At 40.1% G+C, this 16,730-nt stretch overlaps 1 protein-coding gene across 1 annotated transcript in view; it reads left to right on the top strand.

Annotated features, from left to right (window-relative positions):
- scn1lab (sodium channel, voltage-gated, type I like, alpha b) overlaps window positions 1-16,730 on the top strand; it is a 121,842-nt gene that overhangs the window by 57,711 nt on the left and 47,401 nt on the right. The window contains exons 13-17 of the mRNA XM_061904697.1: window positions 657-771; window positions 4,837-5,075; window positions 5,158-5,331; window positions 6,946-7,302; window positions 15,313-15,840. Coding sequence (XP_061760681.1) covers window positions 657-771; window positions 4,837-5,075; window positions 5,158-5,331; window positions 6,946-7,302; window positions 15,313-15,840 — 1,413 coding nt within the window. The remainder of the gene's footprint in view (window positions 1-656; window positions 772-4,836; window positions 5,076-5,157; window positions 5,332-6,945; window positions 7,303-15,312; window positions 15,841-16,730) is intronic.

Raw genomic sequence — 16,730 nt, forward strand, 5'->3', positions numbered from 1 at the left:
GAAGATGGAAGGATGGATGGCAAGGCCAGATTAAAAATCTTAACAGCTGGTATCCGTTCCCTGCATCAGACATTTGTGTTTATTTTTTGCGAAATTTGTAACTCAAAATAAATTTAAAAATTACCTTAAACAAACATCATCTGCAAAGGACACTGGTGTTTCATGAGGATATGGCTACTGGAAGACCTTAGTAAAACTTTGGTAGTGCACCAGGGAAATTGTTTGACACACATTAGCTCAATTGTAAATTGATGAAAATCTCAGGGGCTACTGTGACATACTGCCACTCTTTCAGGCGCACATCAAAAGCAAATTGTTTTCTTTAGGGCCGTGGATGGATGGATAGATGGATAGATAACTCTCATCTGTATCGTTGGTCTATGAAGCGTTCATAATTAATATCAAGAGAACCAAAGTTCTCCAGCTCCCCTGTGACTTTGAAAGGTACAAGCGGTATAAAATGAACGGATGGATGGAGAACCATAGTTCCCTTGCACTTTTCACACTAGTTACCAAGGCACCTGACAGTATTTAATTTCATATGTTTTTTTTTTTTCTTTCTACCAAGATCCACATTGTGCATTGATGTTGAATCATGAAGTGTAAATCTGTCCCTCGTGTCTCCACTCTCAAATATGTTTGTGTATGTTCCTTAGGATACAACTACAGACACTGAGGTGAAGAAACGGCACTCAGTTGATTATTTAGCTGAACCAGGAGGCAGGCAAAGGGCCATGAGTGTGGCCAGCATCCTCACCAACACCATGGAAGGTCAGAGGCATATTATATTTTTAATACATTTTACCTAATGATGTCACCTAAATGCTGACAGTGAAAATTATTTAAAAAAAAGTTATTGTACAGTATAAATCTATAGAGAATGTAATAAAGGATGACCCAAAATCCTGTTAATGAAACATTTTGGTGAACTAAGATCCCTATATGCTGATCACAGGCTGTGCGTAGGGGTCCATCGTGGGGGGGGTCCCTTTTTTCTAATTTTATTTTATTTTTCCTTGTGTTTTTAATACTATGTCTTGTACAGCCACTGAGGAAAATCATATCAAATCATGAATCTGCTGTACAGATTTGCTTTCCAAAAGAGAAGTGTGGGCGAATTCTCTTTTTGGCCCATTTGTATTTGACTTTCTTAAATGAATATATTTAGTGTTAACTGCAGCCAGACCGAAGGAGTAGGAGACAGAAAAAAGGGGGGAAAAAGAAGACGTAGTGAGAAATTGCGGGGACAAAAGAGAGACAACAAGAGATCAGGACTAAAACGACAAAAACACAACAACAGCATCAACAGCTGCAAATACGATATATACATTTAACATTCTGCTGAAGGCCTCAATTTATCTAAAGGTAGCCCTGACCAAGATAATGACCAACACATTCCGTCTCAAGCTATGCTGGGATTACGTTCACATCAAGAACCCGCTTTGAATACACTGAAAATGAGATAGGCTCCAGCACCCCCCGCGACCCCGAAAGGGACAACAGGTAGTAAATAGATGGATGGCCCTTGTACAGCTCTGTGCTCGGTTTGAACTACAAACCCCGTTTCCATGTGAGTTGGGAAATTGTGTTAAATGTAAATACAAATGGAATACAATGATGTGCAAATCATTTTCAACCCATATTCAGTTGAATATGCTACAAAGACAACATATTTGATGTTAACACTGATAAACATTTTTTTTTTTGCAAATGTTCATTAACTTTAGAATATAATGCCAGCAATACGTGACAAAGAAGATGGGAAAGGTGGCAATGAATACTGATAAAGTTGAGGAATGCTCATCAAACACTTATTTAGAACATCCAACAGGTGTGCAGGCTAATTAGGAACAGGTGGGTGCCATGATTGGGTATGAAAACAGCTTCCCAAAAAATGCTTAGTCTTTCACAAGAAAGGATGGGGCGAGGTACACCCCTTTGTCCACAACTGCGTGAGCGAATAGTCAAACAGTTTAAGAACAACGTTTCTCAAAGTACAAATGCAAGAAATTTAGGGGTTTCAACATCTACGGTCCATAATATCATCAAAGAGTTCAGAGAATCTGGAGAAATCACTCCACGTAAGCGGCATGGCCGGAAACCAACATTGAATGACCGTGACGTTCCATCCTTCAGATGGCACTGTATCAAAAACTGACATCAATCTCTAAAGGATATCACTACATGGGCTCAAGAACACTTCAGAAAACCACTGTCACTGAATACAGTTTGTCACTACATCTGTAAGTGCAAGTTAAAGCTCTACTATGCAAAGCAAAAGCCATTTATCAACAACATCCAGAAACGCCGCCGGCTTCTCTGGGCCCGAGATCATCTAAGATGGCCTGATGCAAAGTGGAAAAGTGTTCTGTGGTCTGACGAGTCCACATTTGAAATAGTTTTTGGAAATATTCGACATCGTGTCATCCGGACCAAAGGGGAAGCGAACCATCCAGACTGTTATCGACGCAAAGTTCAAAAGCCAGCATCTGTGATGGTATGGGGGTGTATTAGTGCCCAAGGCATGGGTAACTTACACATCTGTGAAGGCACCATTAATGCTGAAATGTACATACAGTACAGGTTTTAGAACAACATATGCTGCCATCTAAGCGCCGTCTTTTTCATGGACACCCCTGCTTATTTCAGCAAGACAATGCCAAGCCACATTCAGCATGTGTTACAACAGCGTGGCTTCGTAAAAAAAGAGTGCGGGTTCTTTCCTGGCCCGTCTGCAGTCCAGACCTGTCTCCCATTGAAAATGTGTGGCGTATTATGAAGCGTAAAATACGACAGCGGAGACCCCGGACTGTTGAACGACTAAAGCTCTACGTAAAACCAGAAAGGGAAAAAAATCCTCTTTCAAAGCTTCAATAATTAGTTTCCTCAGTTCCCAAACGTTTATTGAGTGTTGTTAAAAGAAAATGTGATGTAACACAGTGGTGAACATGCCCTTTCCCAACTACTTTGTCACGTGTTGCAGCCATGAATTTCTAAGTTAATTATTATTTGCAAAAAAAAATTAAGTTCATGAGTTTGAACATCAAATATCTTGTCTTTGTAGTGCATTCAATTGAATATGGGTTGAAAAGGATTGCAAATCATTGTATTCTGTTTATATTTACATCTAACACAATTTCTCAACTCATATGGAAACGGAGTTTGTAATTCTAAAACGTATATGAAACATTTTGGAGTGGATGTCATGTGATAGTCATGTGACTATCCCAGGAGAAGGCTTACCAAAAACGAGTGTCACGTAAGCGAGATTAATTCCGAAATATATTTTTTTGCCATTAAAGCAAATTTTAAATTAAATAACAATTGGAATAGTTTTATTAAGTGTATATTACAATTCAACAGTTCTTACTACTATATATTTCTTACTGTGCATGGCAGGAATAGCACAAGCAACTCGTCAAACAAACCAACAGAAATGAACTACTGACATGACTGCCATTTGTCTGCGGCTGATTCTACCGGGCCACAAATACAGTATAAATAAAAATAACGGTGTTTATCATGACAAAATAAATGGAACTTAAGCTCCCCAACAGGTAACTGGCCAGGTATTTTTTTGTGAACAGAGAAGTCAGGTATTCTATCTTTGTAACACATTGTTCTGATGGACCATATTCTGATCCAAACAAACTTATGGCATCCTGATTGTTGTCAATACACAATTTAAAGAGTTGGGAGAGAGAACACTTCAGGTCTTATTTACTAGAGATGTGTGTGTATTAAAACATGTGTACTAAAACACGTGCAAACTTGATAGCACATGCTAAGCTGATGTTTAAGCAAGCAGAATAAGGCGTGCCATACATTTTGCATCTCTGTCTTCATTAATATATTTAAAAGATATGCTCATCATCAAAACACCCACAATATGGCAGGAGAAGATGCAAATATAATGTTTTAGCACGTGCAATGTGATTTATCAAAATATTAACACTCATCACTGTTTTGCAAGCACTATTATACGTTTTATTTAGCACGTGTCTTTGGAAGCGCAAACTGACAGTTCCACACACGCCTGCAGCATAAGCGCTCGTGCTGCAACGGACGGACAAGAATCATCCGACCTATGTGTGCCTGTCAACATTTTGGATGGTAGACATAAAAAAAATATTCAACATATCGTCTATTCAGCTACATAATTTCATAATTGTATAGCTGCTAGGAGACCTAAGGGGCTGATCAAAAATAAATTCAATAGATGCGTTCTACTATTTTTTTAATGACGTCCATTTTTTACACATAGATTATATGTTATTAGAATATTTCTTACATGAATATAACTTTTTGAAGCATGCATTTTTGCGTTTTGAGCGGAGTAAGTCCATGCACTTTTGGTGGTTAAAAAAAAAGAAGAAGAAAATGTGGTGTCAATGCAGATGCACTGCACGACTGCTTCCAAAATACCCATAAAAAGGGGTAGATGTCTATTGCTTAGCAAAATGCTCCAGGTAGGGGCATAATAATATCAATGTTCAGTAAATAATAGTGTCTCCTTGGTGATGCCCTGTTTAATACATGCAAAATCCTCATTTAAATAAAGCGATCTGCACCTCTTTCCAATTGCACACGCAGTGTTAGTAAATCGTACGCAACATGCCCACTAATATTACATACTTTTTATAGATTGCACACGCTGATTACCATGTGTTGCTTGGATCTTAGTAAATCAGGCCCTAAATGATCAATAGTCATCCATAGAAATATCATTGATTAGCAAAATAATCAAAAGCAACAGCTCTTGTATGTGTTTTTGCCTTCGACTCCGTGTACTGCTGTGTTTTCATCCAAGTTTCTCTTTTCCTGTTTCCTTTCCAGAGCTCGAAGAGTCAAGACAAAAATGCCCTCCCTGCTGGTACCGATTTGCCAACACTTGTTTGATCTGGAATTGTTGCCCAGCCTGGCTTCAAATTAAGGACTTTGTCAACATGGTGGTCATGGACCCATTTGTGGATCTGACTATCACGGTTTGCATAGTCCTAAATACCCTTTTCATGGCCATGGAGCATTACCCCATGACTAAGGAATTTGACAATGTCCTTTCAGTCGGAAACTTGGTAACTAACTTTTGAACAACTATACCATTGTGATATCAATTGTAGTGTAACACTTTTATCCCTTTATCCCTTTTTCAAATAGATATTCACTGGAATTTTTACAGCAGAGATGTGCCTCAAAGTCATAGCCCTCGATCCTTACTATTACTTCCAAGAGGGCTGGAACATTTTTGATGGCATTATTGTTAGTTTGAGCCTGATGGAACTGGGATTGGCCAATGTAGAGGGGCTGTCTGTGCTCAGATCCTTCCGACTGGTAAGAGACAAAGTCATGTTTTACTAGATACCTACAGTGAAACCCGTTTATGTCAACAGCTTGGCCACCCTCAAACTGGCTAACCGATTGTCAATGTTGCCGATATTGAAACTAAAGCTAGCTATATATACAAGATGGCGCCCCCTCTGGCTGACGTCTTTGCGTCGACCTCCCGACAACATTTACGTTTTTTATTTATTTTAGTACTAATTTGCATCCTAAATGCAAAGTTTTTGTACGCAACAGTCAGATATCGGAAAAGCTCACCATGAGCTCACTTATAAAGTCTGACAGACTTCAACTTTCTGCTACGACGAGAGCCAGCTAGCCACAAAACAATTTATCCACCTTTGCCACCCACATTGGTTAAGTGTAACTCAGATTATGGCTTTCACTATGTAAAGCGCTTTGAGTCACTTGAGAAAAGTGCTATATAAATATAATTCACTTCACTTAAACCAAACCATCCTTTTACTTTACCATGAATTGATTAACGTGGACCTCGACTTAAACAAGTTGAAAAACTTATTCGGGTGTTACCATTTAGTGGTCAATTGTACGGAAAACGTACTGTACTGTGCAATCTACTAATACAAGTTTCAATCAATCAAAACTTTGAAGCTTAATTTGCACTGAACAGGAAGTCAATGTATTCACACTTTAATGCTGTGTAACTCAACCGTAGTTATGTTGCTGCTTAGTGAACAGAGTCAGAATTGGCTTCATTGGCCATGTTTAACACCAGGAATTTGATTTCGTAAACGGTGCTTTCTTTGTTCATTGCAAAAAACAAAGAAAAAAACACAGCAACTACAATGATGATGAAGTTAACGATAATACAGCTTATTTCAAAATAAACATACCCATTTTTCATAGAAATTACCCCTTTGGCTCTCATATTTTTTTAAAAGCGGTTGACCATGTATATGAACATGTCATAACCCGTTACCCCGGTCATGGCAGGATTTATGTTTGGTAGTTTTTCTGTGTTAGTCTGTTTCCTGGGTGCACCCTCTTTCCCTGTTTACTGTCGGTTTCCATGGGCACTAATTCTCCTCACCTGTCTTAGTTTTGCAATTAGTGTTCCCACCAGGTGTTTTGGTTCATCACCTCCCTTTATAGTGTGCTGTCACCCAGCAATAGTGGCTGGGTCAATGTTTGCTGAAGGCAACATTTACATTCTCCTGTTTCTTCTCCTTGCAATAGTAAGTTTGTATAGACTAGCATTCCTCGTGTTTTCACTTTGGTGACATTTTGGTTTTGCTCCACGCTTGTTAGCGTCCTCAGTTTGTATTTTGTTGATGCTGCTTTAATTATATTAAAAATACTTAATCTTACCTCCACGCTACTCCTGCTTGCTTCCTGCGTTGCTGAGGAACACAACAATCGAAGCCATGCGCCCTCGAAGACGTAACAAAACAGCTACTTTGGTGAACACTTTTCAGTAATAATAAAAAGTTGACGGTGGACCGTGACTTAATGTGTTGGTCGAAATAGACGGGTTATCGACATAAATAGGACAGGCTTAAACAGGATCCACTGCACCAACCGTGCGATACACAATACACATGCAAAGCATAACTCTTTGGTTTTGTGTTCTTTTGTTTGTAACAGCTCAGAGTATTCAAACTGGCTAAGTCGTGGCCAACACTGAACATGCTGATCAAGATCATCGGTAACTCAGTTGGGGCTCTGGGGAACTTGACCCTGGTGCTCGCCATCATTGTCTTCATCTTTGCCGTGGTAGGAATGCAGCTTTTTGGAAAAAGCTACAAGGAGTGTGTCTGTAAGATAAATGATGAATGTCAGCTACCCCGCTGGCACATGCACGATTTCTTCCATTCCTTCCTCATCGTGTTCCGGGTGCTTTGTGGAGAGTGGATAGAGACTATGTGGGACTGTATGGAAGTGGCGGGACCTACAATGTGTCTGACTGTCTTCATGATGGTCATGGTCATCGGAAACCTGGTGGTATGGGTCTTCTTTGTTCTATCTTGGAAATGTCATACGTAGCCAGATATTATATGCAGGTGCAGCTCAAAGAGATTAAAATACAGTAGTTCATATATATGGTATGGGTTTCAGACATGCTTAGAAAGTTACATTGAGAAACACTGCATGTTTATACACCATTCAACATATCCAAAAAGGAGTGGGAAGAAGCAGAGTTTATTTAAATGCATCTGTGTTAGCATTTAAAAGTACGGAAAAATGCAGTACATTGTCAGTACCTGGATATTCCACTCAAAACAGCCAAAATAGTGAGTTTATTTGCCACCGTCAACAGACGCCATCTTGACTTTGTAGCGGCAGAGAGGGGACTGATGTACGGTAACTTAAAAACCTAAATAATAGTGGCGGCAGAGAAAAAACCTGCAGCAGTTGAAAGTGTTGAACAAAAGAAGACGTTTGTAAATATTTCAATTGTCATTTAAAAGGACAATAACGGATTTAGGAGAGCACAACACTGCCCAAATAACACAATGTACGCTGTATACCTTTTGAAGTGTACTGACGGAAGTATTCCCTTTAAGAGACAGCCCATGTATCAATATTTACTGATAGTTTGTTTACTTCCTGTGTTTGACATCAAGGAGTTAAAAAAAAGACAATTGTATCATATATCTATAAATGCAAGATTTGGACTAATACCAGAGTTTATTAAAGTTGCTGTATATCATCACCATTTCATAATAGAAAAACAAATACCCAAAAATATAATAACACCGCCAATGGGTTGCATATGTTACCAAAATTTAACAAAGGAAATTTATCCAAGAAAATAAATGTATTTTTGTCTCTATTGGAAGGTTAACTTTAAAAATGTTTCCATTCGGCCTGCATAAATGTTAGGCGTTCAATCCCGGCTGTCTCACGTACACATGTACAAAAGACATGTTCGAGTACGAAAGGGTTTTAAAACAGAAGCAATGGTGGTTGCGATATTCTTTTGCAGTGAATCCTGTGCTTTTCCAAACACTGCATTTGCAACAGAGTGTTATTTTTTTGTTGTCTGTGTATTAGAAGCTTACTTGGTAGGACCAAGAAGAAAACAGGATTGTAGCTCGTTTCAGCAGCTTTAATGCCTGGGACTGTGGTAGGAAGCACAAGCATGGGGTGAACATGTAAACTCCACACAGAACTGAGAGCCAAACCAGAAGCTGCTGGCTGTAATTTGGATGTGCTCTCATATCTCCAATGTATAGCTCTTATAGACTGTAGACTGGAAAGTAGAGAGTAAAGTTATCCATCCATCCATTTACTACTGCTTATTCCCTTTGGGGTCGCGGGGGGCGCTGGTGTCTATCTCAGCTACAATCGGGCGGAAGGCGGCTTACACCCTGAACAAGCCGCCGCCTCATCTCAGGGCCAACACAGATAGACAGACAACATTCACACTCACATTCACACACTAGGGCCAATTTAGTGTTGCCAATCAACCTATCCCTAGGTCAGGGGTCGGCAACCCGCGGCTCCGGAGCCGTATGCGGCTCTTTGGCAACTCTGATGCGGCTCAGCTGCACAATCACCAACCCCCCAGATTGTTGCGGGGAGATTCCAGAATTCAATTACTCTCCCAGACATCACCCGGAGTCAACGTTCTCCAATTTTCACTCGGACTACAATATTAAGGGCGTGCGGTGATGATATTACCCTTAACGTCCTCTTGAACGTCCTCTTGAACGTCATCGCGCCCGTAATTCACGGAATGCTATTTGCGTCCTCTTGAACGTCATCGCGCCCGTAATTCACGGAATGCTATTTGCGTCCTCTTGAACGTCATCGCGCCCGCCATTCACGGAATGCTATTTGCGTGCCGACCGGACACATGCATTTTACTGCTTTTATAAGCACATGTATGAGATTGCAAGGAATACTGGGTGACACAGAGTACACTGACGGTTGGGATATAAACAACTTTAACACTCCTACTAATATGCGCCACATTGTGAACCCACACAAAAGAAGAATGACAAACACATTTCGGGAGAAAATCCTCCCAGTAACACAACATAAACGCAACACAACAAATACCCAGAATCCTTTGCATCCATGACAATATCTGACTATGTTATACACCCCGCGAGCACCAAACCCCGCCCACCTCACCCACGCAGGGTTGAGGTGGGCATGCCCTTATTCTTGTCACCTGGGTGACCACCAGCAGATATTGGCGAGAATAGTTGCGGCTCCCATTGTCTTCCTCATTTGGTGAAACGGGTCGAAATGGCTCTTTGAGTGGTAAAGGTTGCCGACCCCTGCCCCAGGTGCATGTCTTTGGAGGTGGGAGGAAGCCGGAGTACCCGGAAATCAACCCACACATTCATGGGGAGGACATGCAAACTCCACACAGAAAGATCCCGAGCCCGGGATTGAACCCTGACTACTCAGGACTTTCGTATTGTGAGGCAGACGCACTAACCACTCTTCCACCGTGAAGGCCAAGTAAAGTTATTATAACTGTAAATTTAAAAGAGTCATATTATGATTTTTTTTTCTATATTTATACACCTTATGTGGGCCTACCGAGGATGTCGTAGTGGTTTGTGCAGCCCTTTGAGACACTAGTGATTTAGGGCTATATAAGTAAACATTGATTGATTGATTGATTGACTTCCTTGTAGTCTACATACTATGTAATGGCGGTGCTTCGGTTAAAATATTTAATAGATTTTGTTTTATGGACCATCGTCAAGCCGCTTTCTGACTGTCTCTTAAGAATGTGCTGTTTTGAGGGTGGTCGTATTTACGTGCAGAAGACCTCCTAGTTATAGTGCTTCATATCAAGTCTACTGACAGATATACATCCATCCATTCATTTTCTACCGCTTGTCCCTCAAAGCATTTTCAAAATATTATGCTACTTGTTATTAGAAGTGGCAACACCGAAAGAGCTATGTACGAGTCAGTGTGGTACTTGAACTCCTCATCTTGAGGCAAGATTTCCTCCCCAATACGAGGATAGCACTCGACCCTTTTGCGGGCGAGAACCATGGACTCAGACATGGAGGTGCTGATTCTCACCCCGGTCGCTTTACACTCAGCTGCAAACCAATCCAGTGAGTGCTGAAGATCCTGGCCAGATTAAGCCAGCAGGACCACAGAATCTACAAAAAACGAGACCTAATCCCGCAGCCAACAAAACCGTATCGCCGCAACACCCCGTCTGCACCTAGGGGAATTCTGTCCATAAATGTTACGAACAGAATTAGTTACAAAAGGCAGCCTTGGCGGAGTCCCACTCTCACTGGACAATGGTCCGACTTACTGCCGGCAATGCTCTGACACCAATCATACAGTGAGCACACAATCAGGCGGTCTGGTACGCCATGCTTTCAGAGCACTCGCCACAGGATTTATCGAGGGACAGAATTTAATGCCTTCTCCAAGTCCACAAAGCACATGTAGACTGGTTGGGCAAACTCCCATGCACCCTCAAGGATCCTGCCAAGAGAATATAGTGCTGGTCCACAGTTCCACGACCAGAAAAAAAAAACACACTGCCCCTCATGAATCCAACATCTCGACTATCCGGCATAGCCTCGTCTCCAGTACACCAAGATATAGACCTTACCGGGAAGGTTGAGGAGTGTAAACCCACAATAATTGGAGCACATCCTAAATTGGCCCTAGTGAATGTGAGTGTGGATGTCGTCTGTCTATCTATCTGTGTTGGCCCTGTAACGAGGTGACGATTTGTCCAGGGTGTACCCCGCTTTTTGTCCAAGTGCAACTGGGGTATGCTCCAGGCCTTCGTGACTATGCAAAGGACAGGCAGTAGAAAATGAATGAATGGCTGTTCTGGACCAAAAATCACTCCATATTCTCTATGGCTCATTAGTGTTACCATATCTGAGTTATTGTGCATTAATATGGAGAACTAACTACAAAGTCACTAACCTTGTTCCAAAAGAGGTCGTTTTAGAATAATACATAACGTTAGCTACCGAGAACACTCAAACTCCTAATTTATTGAATACAAAACAAAACAAATTTATAATTTGGTGCATTTGCAAACATTTTAAATTAGTCACATCACAAACTATAACCTGTTACCCAAAAATGTACAACATTTCTTCTCAATAAAAGAGGAGAAATAAAACTTTAGGGAAAATGTAAGTTTAAACATCTGTGTGTGCGTACAACACCTTTTGTTAATCAGTACATGGAATTAGATTCTGGAATGGATTAAGCAAAGAAGTCAAATAATGTAATTATATGATCCTGTTTAAACTCAAAAGTGTTTACAGAGTAGAAGAACCCTGATAAACATTTTGAACTTTATTGAAAGCGAGATAATCCCATTCATCTCATTATGTGAATCAAAACGTACTTAATTATTTATTCATGAGAACTTTATTTATTGTTCATTTATATAATAAATGTATTTAGTTATTCATGTATTTATTTATTTACTTATTCATTTGTGGTTGTAATTATATGATCCTGTTTAAACTCAATAGTGTTTACAGAGTAGAAGAACCCTGATAAACATTTTGAACTTTATTGAAAGCGAGATAATCCCATTCATCTCATTATGTGAATCAAAACGTACTTAATTATTTATTCATGAGAACTTTATTTATTGTTCATTTATGTAATAAATCTATTTAGTTATTGATGTATCTATTTATTTACTTATTTATTTGCGGTTGTGTTACATATTGAGTACTAACAAATGTGTTAGAAAGTTAGTACAGTTAGGAAGTATTAAATAACATCTGCAGAAATAACGACAAAACGAAGAGGTTTAGCACTTAATATGATCTGCTTTTTCCTATTTCTTTTCAGACCTGTTGTAATGAAAATCTGGAAACATGTGATGAATTGTTTGCATGTTCCAAATTGAGTAACACCATTACATTAGCCAATGTCTCTCCGGGGTCATGAAAGTGAAAATGGGGAACAAGTAAAACCGATGACTCTCACACTTTCTTATCCTGATGATGAGAAGAATTAAGCAATGCTCTAAAATAATGTTAACCACAGAAATAGTTACACAATTTGGAAATGTTCACTTTGTGTTGTACTCACTTTTGTTGGTAACAATTAAGACCCGATTTTTTAATGTGTCGGAGCCAACGCACAAACTCCTCTGAGCCTTCAGTGGACCATATGTGAGCAACATCAGACGTCTACACTGTGGCCACACTACCAACACACCCGTTGCCAAACTTGACATCATAACAAGTTAAATTTATTTTTATTATAAATCAATGACAGAAGTCATTTGCATCAAAATATTAATTAATGAAGGTGATTTGCTCCACTTACAATGGAAATGGGAAAAACATCTGATTTTTCATTAGCTATATACTAGTATTAAATGTTTGACTGGGGGTCTGCTCGCGAAAGTATGTGTACCCCTTTCAGAGATTACATTTAGTTCCACTTAAGACATTCACATGAGGCCCAAGGAGATGTGTGCTTTAGCACATGCATAGGTTGAAGATTAAATAACTAACTTTCTATCTTTAAAATACAAACCCCGTTTCCATATGAGTTGGGAAATTGTGTTAGATGTAAATAGAAATGAAATACGATGATTTGCAAATCCTTTTCAACCCATATTCAATTGAATGCACTACAAAGACAACATATATGATGTTCAAACTGATAAACAATTTTCTTTTTGCAAATAATCATTAACTTTAGAATTTGATCCCAGCAACACGTGACAAAGAAGTTAGGAAAAGTGGCAATAAATACTGATAAAGTTGAGAAATGCTCATCAAACACTTATTTGGAACATCCCACAGGTGTGCAGGCTAATTGGGAACAGGTGGGTGCCATGATTGGGTATAAAAACAGCTTCCCAAAAAATGCTCAGTCTTTTACAAGAAAGGATGGGGCGATGTACACCCCTTTGTCCAAAACTGCGTGAGCAAATAGTCAAACAGTTTAAGAACAACATTTCTCAAAGTGCAATTGCAAGAAATTTAGGGATTTCAACATCTACGGTCCATAATATCATCAAAAAGTGCAGAGAATCTGGAGAAATCACTCCACGTAAGCAGCATGGACGGAAACCAACATTGAATGACCGTGACCTTCGATCCCTCAGACGGCACTGTATCAAACATCTACATCAATCTTTAAAGGATATCACCACATGTGCTCAGGAACACTTCAGAAAACCACTGTCATTAAATAAAGTTTGTCGCTAAATCTGTAAGTGCAAGGTAAAGCTCTACTATACAAAGCAAAAGCCGTTTATCAACAACATCAAGAAACGCCGCCGGTTTCTCTGGGCCCGAGATCATCTAAGATGGACTGATGCAAAGTGGAAAAGTGTTCTGTGGTCTGACGAGTCCACATTTCAAATTGTTTTTGGAAATATTCGACATTATGTCATCCGGACCAAAGGGGAAGCGAACCATCCAGACTGTTATCGACGCAAAGTTCAAAAGCCAGCATCCGTGATGGTATGGGGATGCATTAGTGCCCAAGGCATGGGTAACTTACACATCTGTGAAGGCACCATTAATGCTGAAAGATACATTCAGGTTTTGGAACAACATATGCTGCATCTAAGCACTGTCTTTTTCATGGACGCCCCTGCTTATTTCAACAAGACAATGCCAAGCCACATTTAGCACGTATTACAACAGCGTGGCTTTGTAAAAAAAAGAGTGTGCGTACTTTCCTGGCCCGCCTGCAGTCCACACCTGTCTCCCTTCTAAAATGTGTGGTGCATTATGAAGCGTAAAATACGACTGAAGCTCTACATAAAACAAGAATGGGAAAGAATTCCACTTTCAAAGCCATAACAATTAGTTTCCCCAGTTCCCAAACCATTATTGACTGTTGTTAAAAGAAAAAGTAATACAACACAGTGGTGAACATGCCCTTTCTCAACTACTTTGGCACGTGTTGCAGCCATGAAATTCTAAGTTAATTATTTGCAAAAAAAAAAAGTTTATGAGTTTGAACATCAAATATCTTGTCTTTGTAGTGCATTAAACTGAATATGGGTTGAAAATGATTTGCAAATCATTGTATTCCGTTTATATTTACATCTAACACAATTTCCCAATTCATATGGAAACGGGGTTTGTACATCATTACACTTTTAATTAGAATTTCTGTAATTTAGTAACAGCATTTCATGATTGATATCCATAAATTAAGATTCTTAATAAATGAGAGGAGAATAAGCATACATCCGAGTGGGGAGTGTGGGTGTACATCGAGATAAAAGCCGCCCCTATTGAATTATAAAAGAAAAAAAATAGTTTTCCATATATTAGTCACACAGGACTATAACCTGCAGATATATATGTTGCAAAATGAATATTTACACAAAAAGATTTTGGATAAGTTTATTCAGTTGTTTCAAAATGGTCGGTAACACGGCAGTAAAACAGCTGATCAAACAAATGGTCATGGACCCACAAGCTGTGGGAGAGTAGCATTGCAAAATCATACAGAATTAATCATGTGTTTATTTTGTTTCGTGTATTAGTAGGATTTTATTTTGTGCACAGCATAGATTTTCTGTGCGCTGAGGAAGCTTGAGCAGTGCGTAATTGCGCAGACACGCAGTTTGGAGGGAACATTGGCTGTGTGACAGGGGGCAGTACATTTTTACTGTTACACAAGCTGTACCTCAATTACTTTACATTGTATTAAAGTGTCTCGTTAAAAAAGATAACATAAATATTTGTAGCAGTGTGAGGGGTGTAGTCATTTAAGGCCTTTCCTATGTTTAAAATACTGCATCGTTTTGACGTTGGATGGCCATAATCTACCTGTGGCAGTGTTATGTGAGTACAGGTTGTTTTAGTAGTAGTTGCTTGGGGTGCCTTGTCATGTATGCATAACTATCAAAATATGGAAGTTGCTCCTGTAAAGCCCTTGGTTTATATCATAAAGTAGAGTTATTTATCGGATATACTGTGTAGTAGTTAAATCTTTAGACTTTCAGCTTCCTTTTCATGTGCTCCCTTGTTTGCTTCCTAATGCTTTGTTGTTTTTTAGGTTCTAAACCTGTTCTTAGCTCTGCTTCTGAGCTCATTCAGCGCTGACAACTTGGCAGCAACTGACGAAGACAGCGAGATGAATAACTTGCAGGTCGCCGTGGGTCGAATCCAGCGCGGCATCGCATTTGTCAAATTTGCTGTGCGGCAGTTTCTCCAGAGCCTGTGCTTTCGAGGGGCGGGCAAGGGCTCTAACCTCCCTGATGAGAGTAAACCCCTGGAAGAACGACACAGCAATGGAAAGGGCAACTGCATCACCAATCACACAGCAGTGGAAATTACCAAAGATCCCGATGGGATGTACAGGACAGCTGAGGGTAACGGGCGACCAGGAGGAGGCCTGATTGTCGGAGTCATTGTTGATGACAGCCCAGAAAAGTACTCCTTAGACAAATGTGACTACATGTCCTTTATTCACAACCCAAGCCTGACAGTCACTGTGCCAATTGCGGTGGGTGAGTCTGACTTTGAGAATCTTAACACGGAGGACATAAGCAGCGATTCATCCGATGTGGAGGGCAGCAAAGAGGTAAGGGAACTGCCACCTTCTGGTTTGTCTCTTTGGGTGAAGGATGATGAATGAATCAAACTATGTTTTTCAAGTATTCCACCAAAAATCGCAGGGGTTGTTTTCAGTTCAGGCTAATACCATACTGAACCCCTTTCGGTCCTTTCCAGCAGAGTATGTACAGTTTTAGGGATGTAACGTTACGTCATAATCATGGTATTGGTACCTACCTTGGTTTTAAGATCACAGTTTGGTTTATTTTCGGTACAGTGACGGAACAAACTGCTAAACGTAAAAAGTGCTTCGCTTTTGTGAAAACAGCTTTAATCATTTTTAAAATGATACATACAAAACTGCAAACTTATGGCAGGCAAATCTCCCAAAAAATCAATCAATCAATCAATGTTTACTCATATAGCCCTAAATCATTAGTGTCTCAAAGGGCTGCACAAACCACAACACAAACCACTGCGACATCCTCGGTAGGCCCACATAAGGGCAAGGAAAACTCCCACCCAGTGGGACGTCGGTGACAACGATGACTATGAGAACCTTGGAGAGGACGAAAGCAATGGATGTCGAGCGGGTCTAACATGATACTGTGAAAGTTAAATCCATAATGGATCCAACACAGCCGCGAGAGTCGAGTCCAAAGCGGATCCAACACAGCAGCGAGAGTCCCGTTCACAGCGGAGCCAGCAGGAGGGAAACCATCCCAAGCGGAGGCGGATCAGCAGCGCAGAGATGTCCCCAGCCGATACACAGGCAAGCAGTACATGGCCACCGGATCGGACCCCCTCCACAAGGGAGAGTGGGACATAGGAGAAAAAGAAAAGAAACGGCAGATCAACTGGTCTAAAAAGGGAGTCTATTTAAAGGCTAGAGTATACAAATGAGTTTTAAGGTGAGAC

The sequence above is a fragment of the Nerophis ophidion genome, linkage group LG06 (assembly GCF_033978795.1).
Source record: "Nerophis ophidion isolate RoL-2023_Sa linkage group LG06, RoL_Noph_v1.0, whole genome shotgun sequence".
Taxonomy (NCBI): Eukaryota; Metazoa; Chordata; class Actinopteri; order Syngnathiformes; family Syngnathidae; genus Nerophis; species Nerophis ophidion.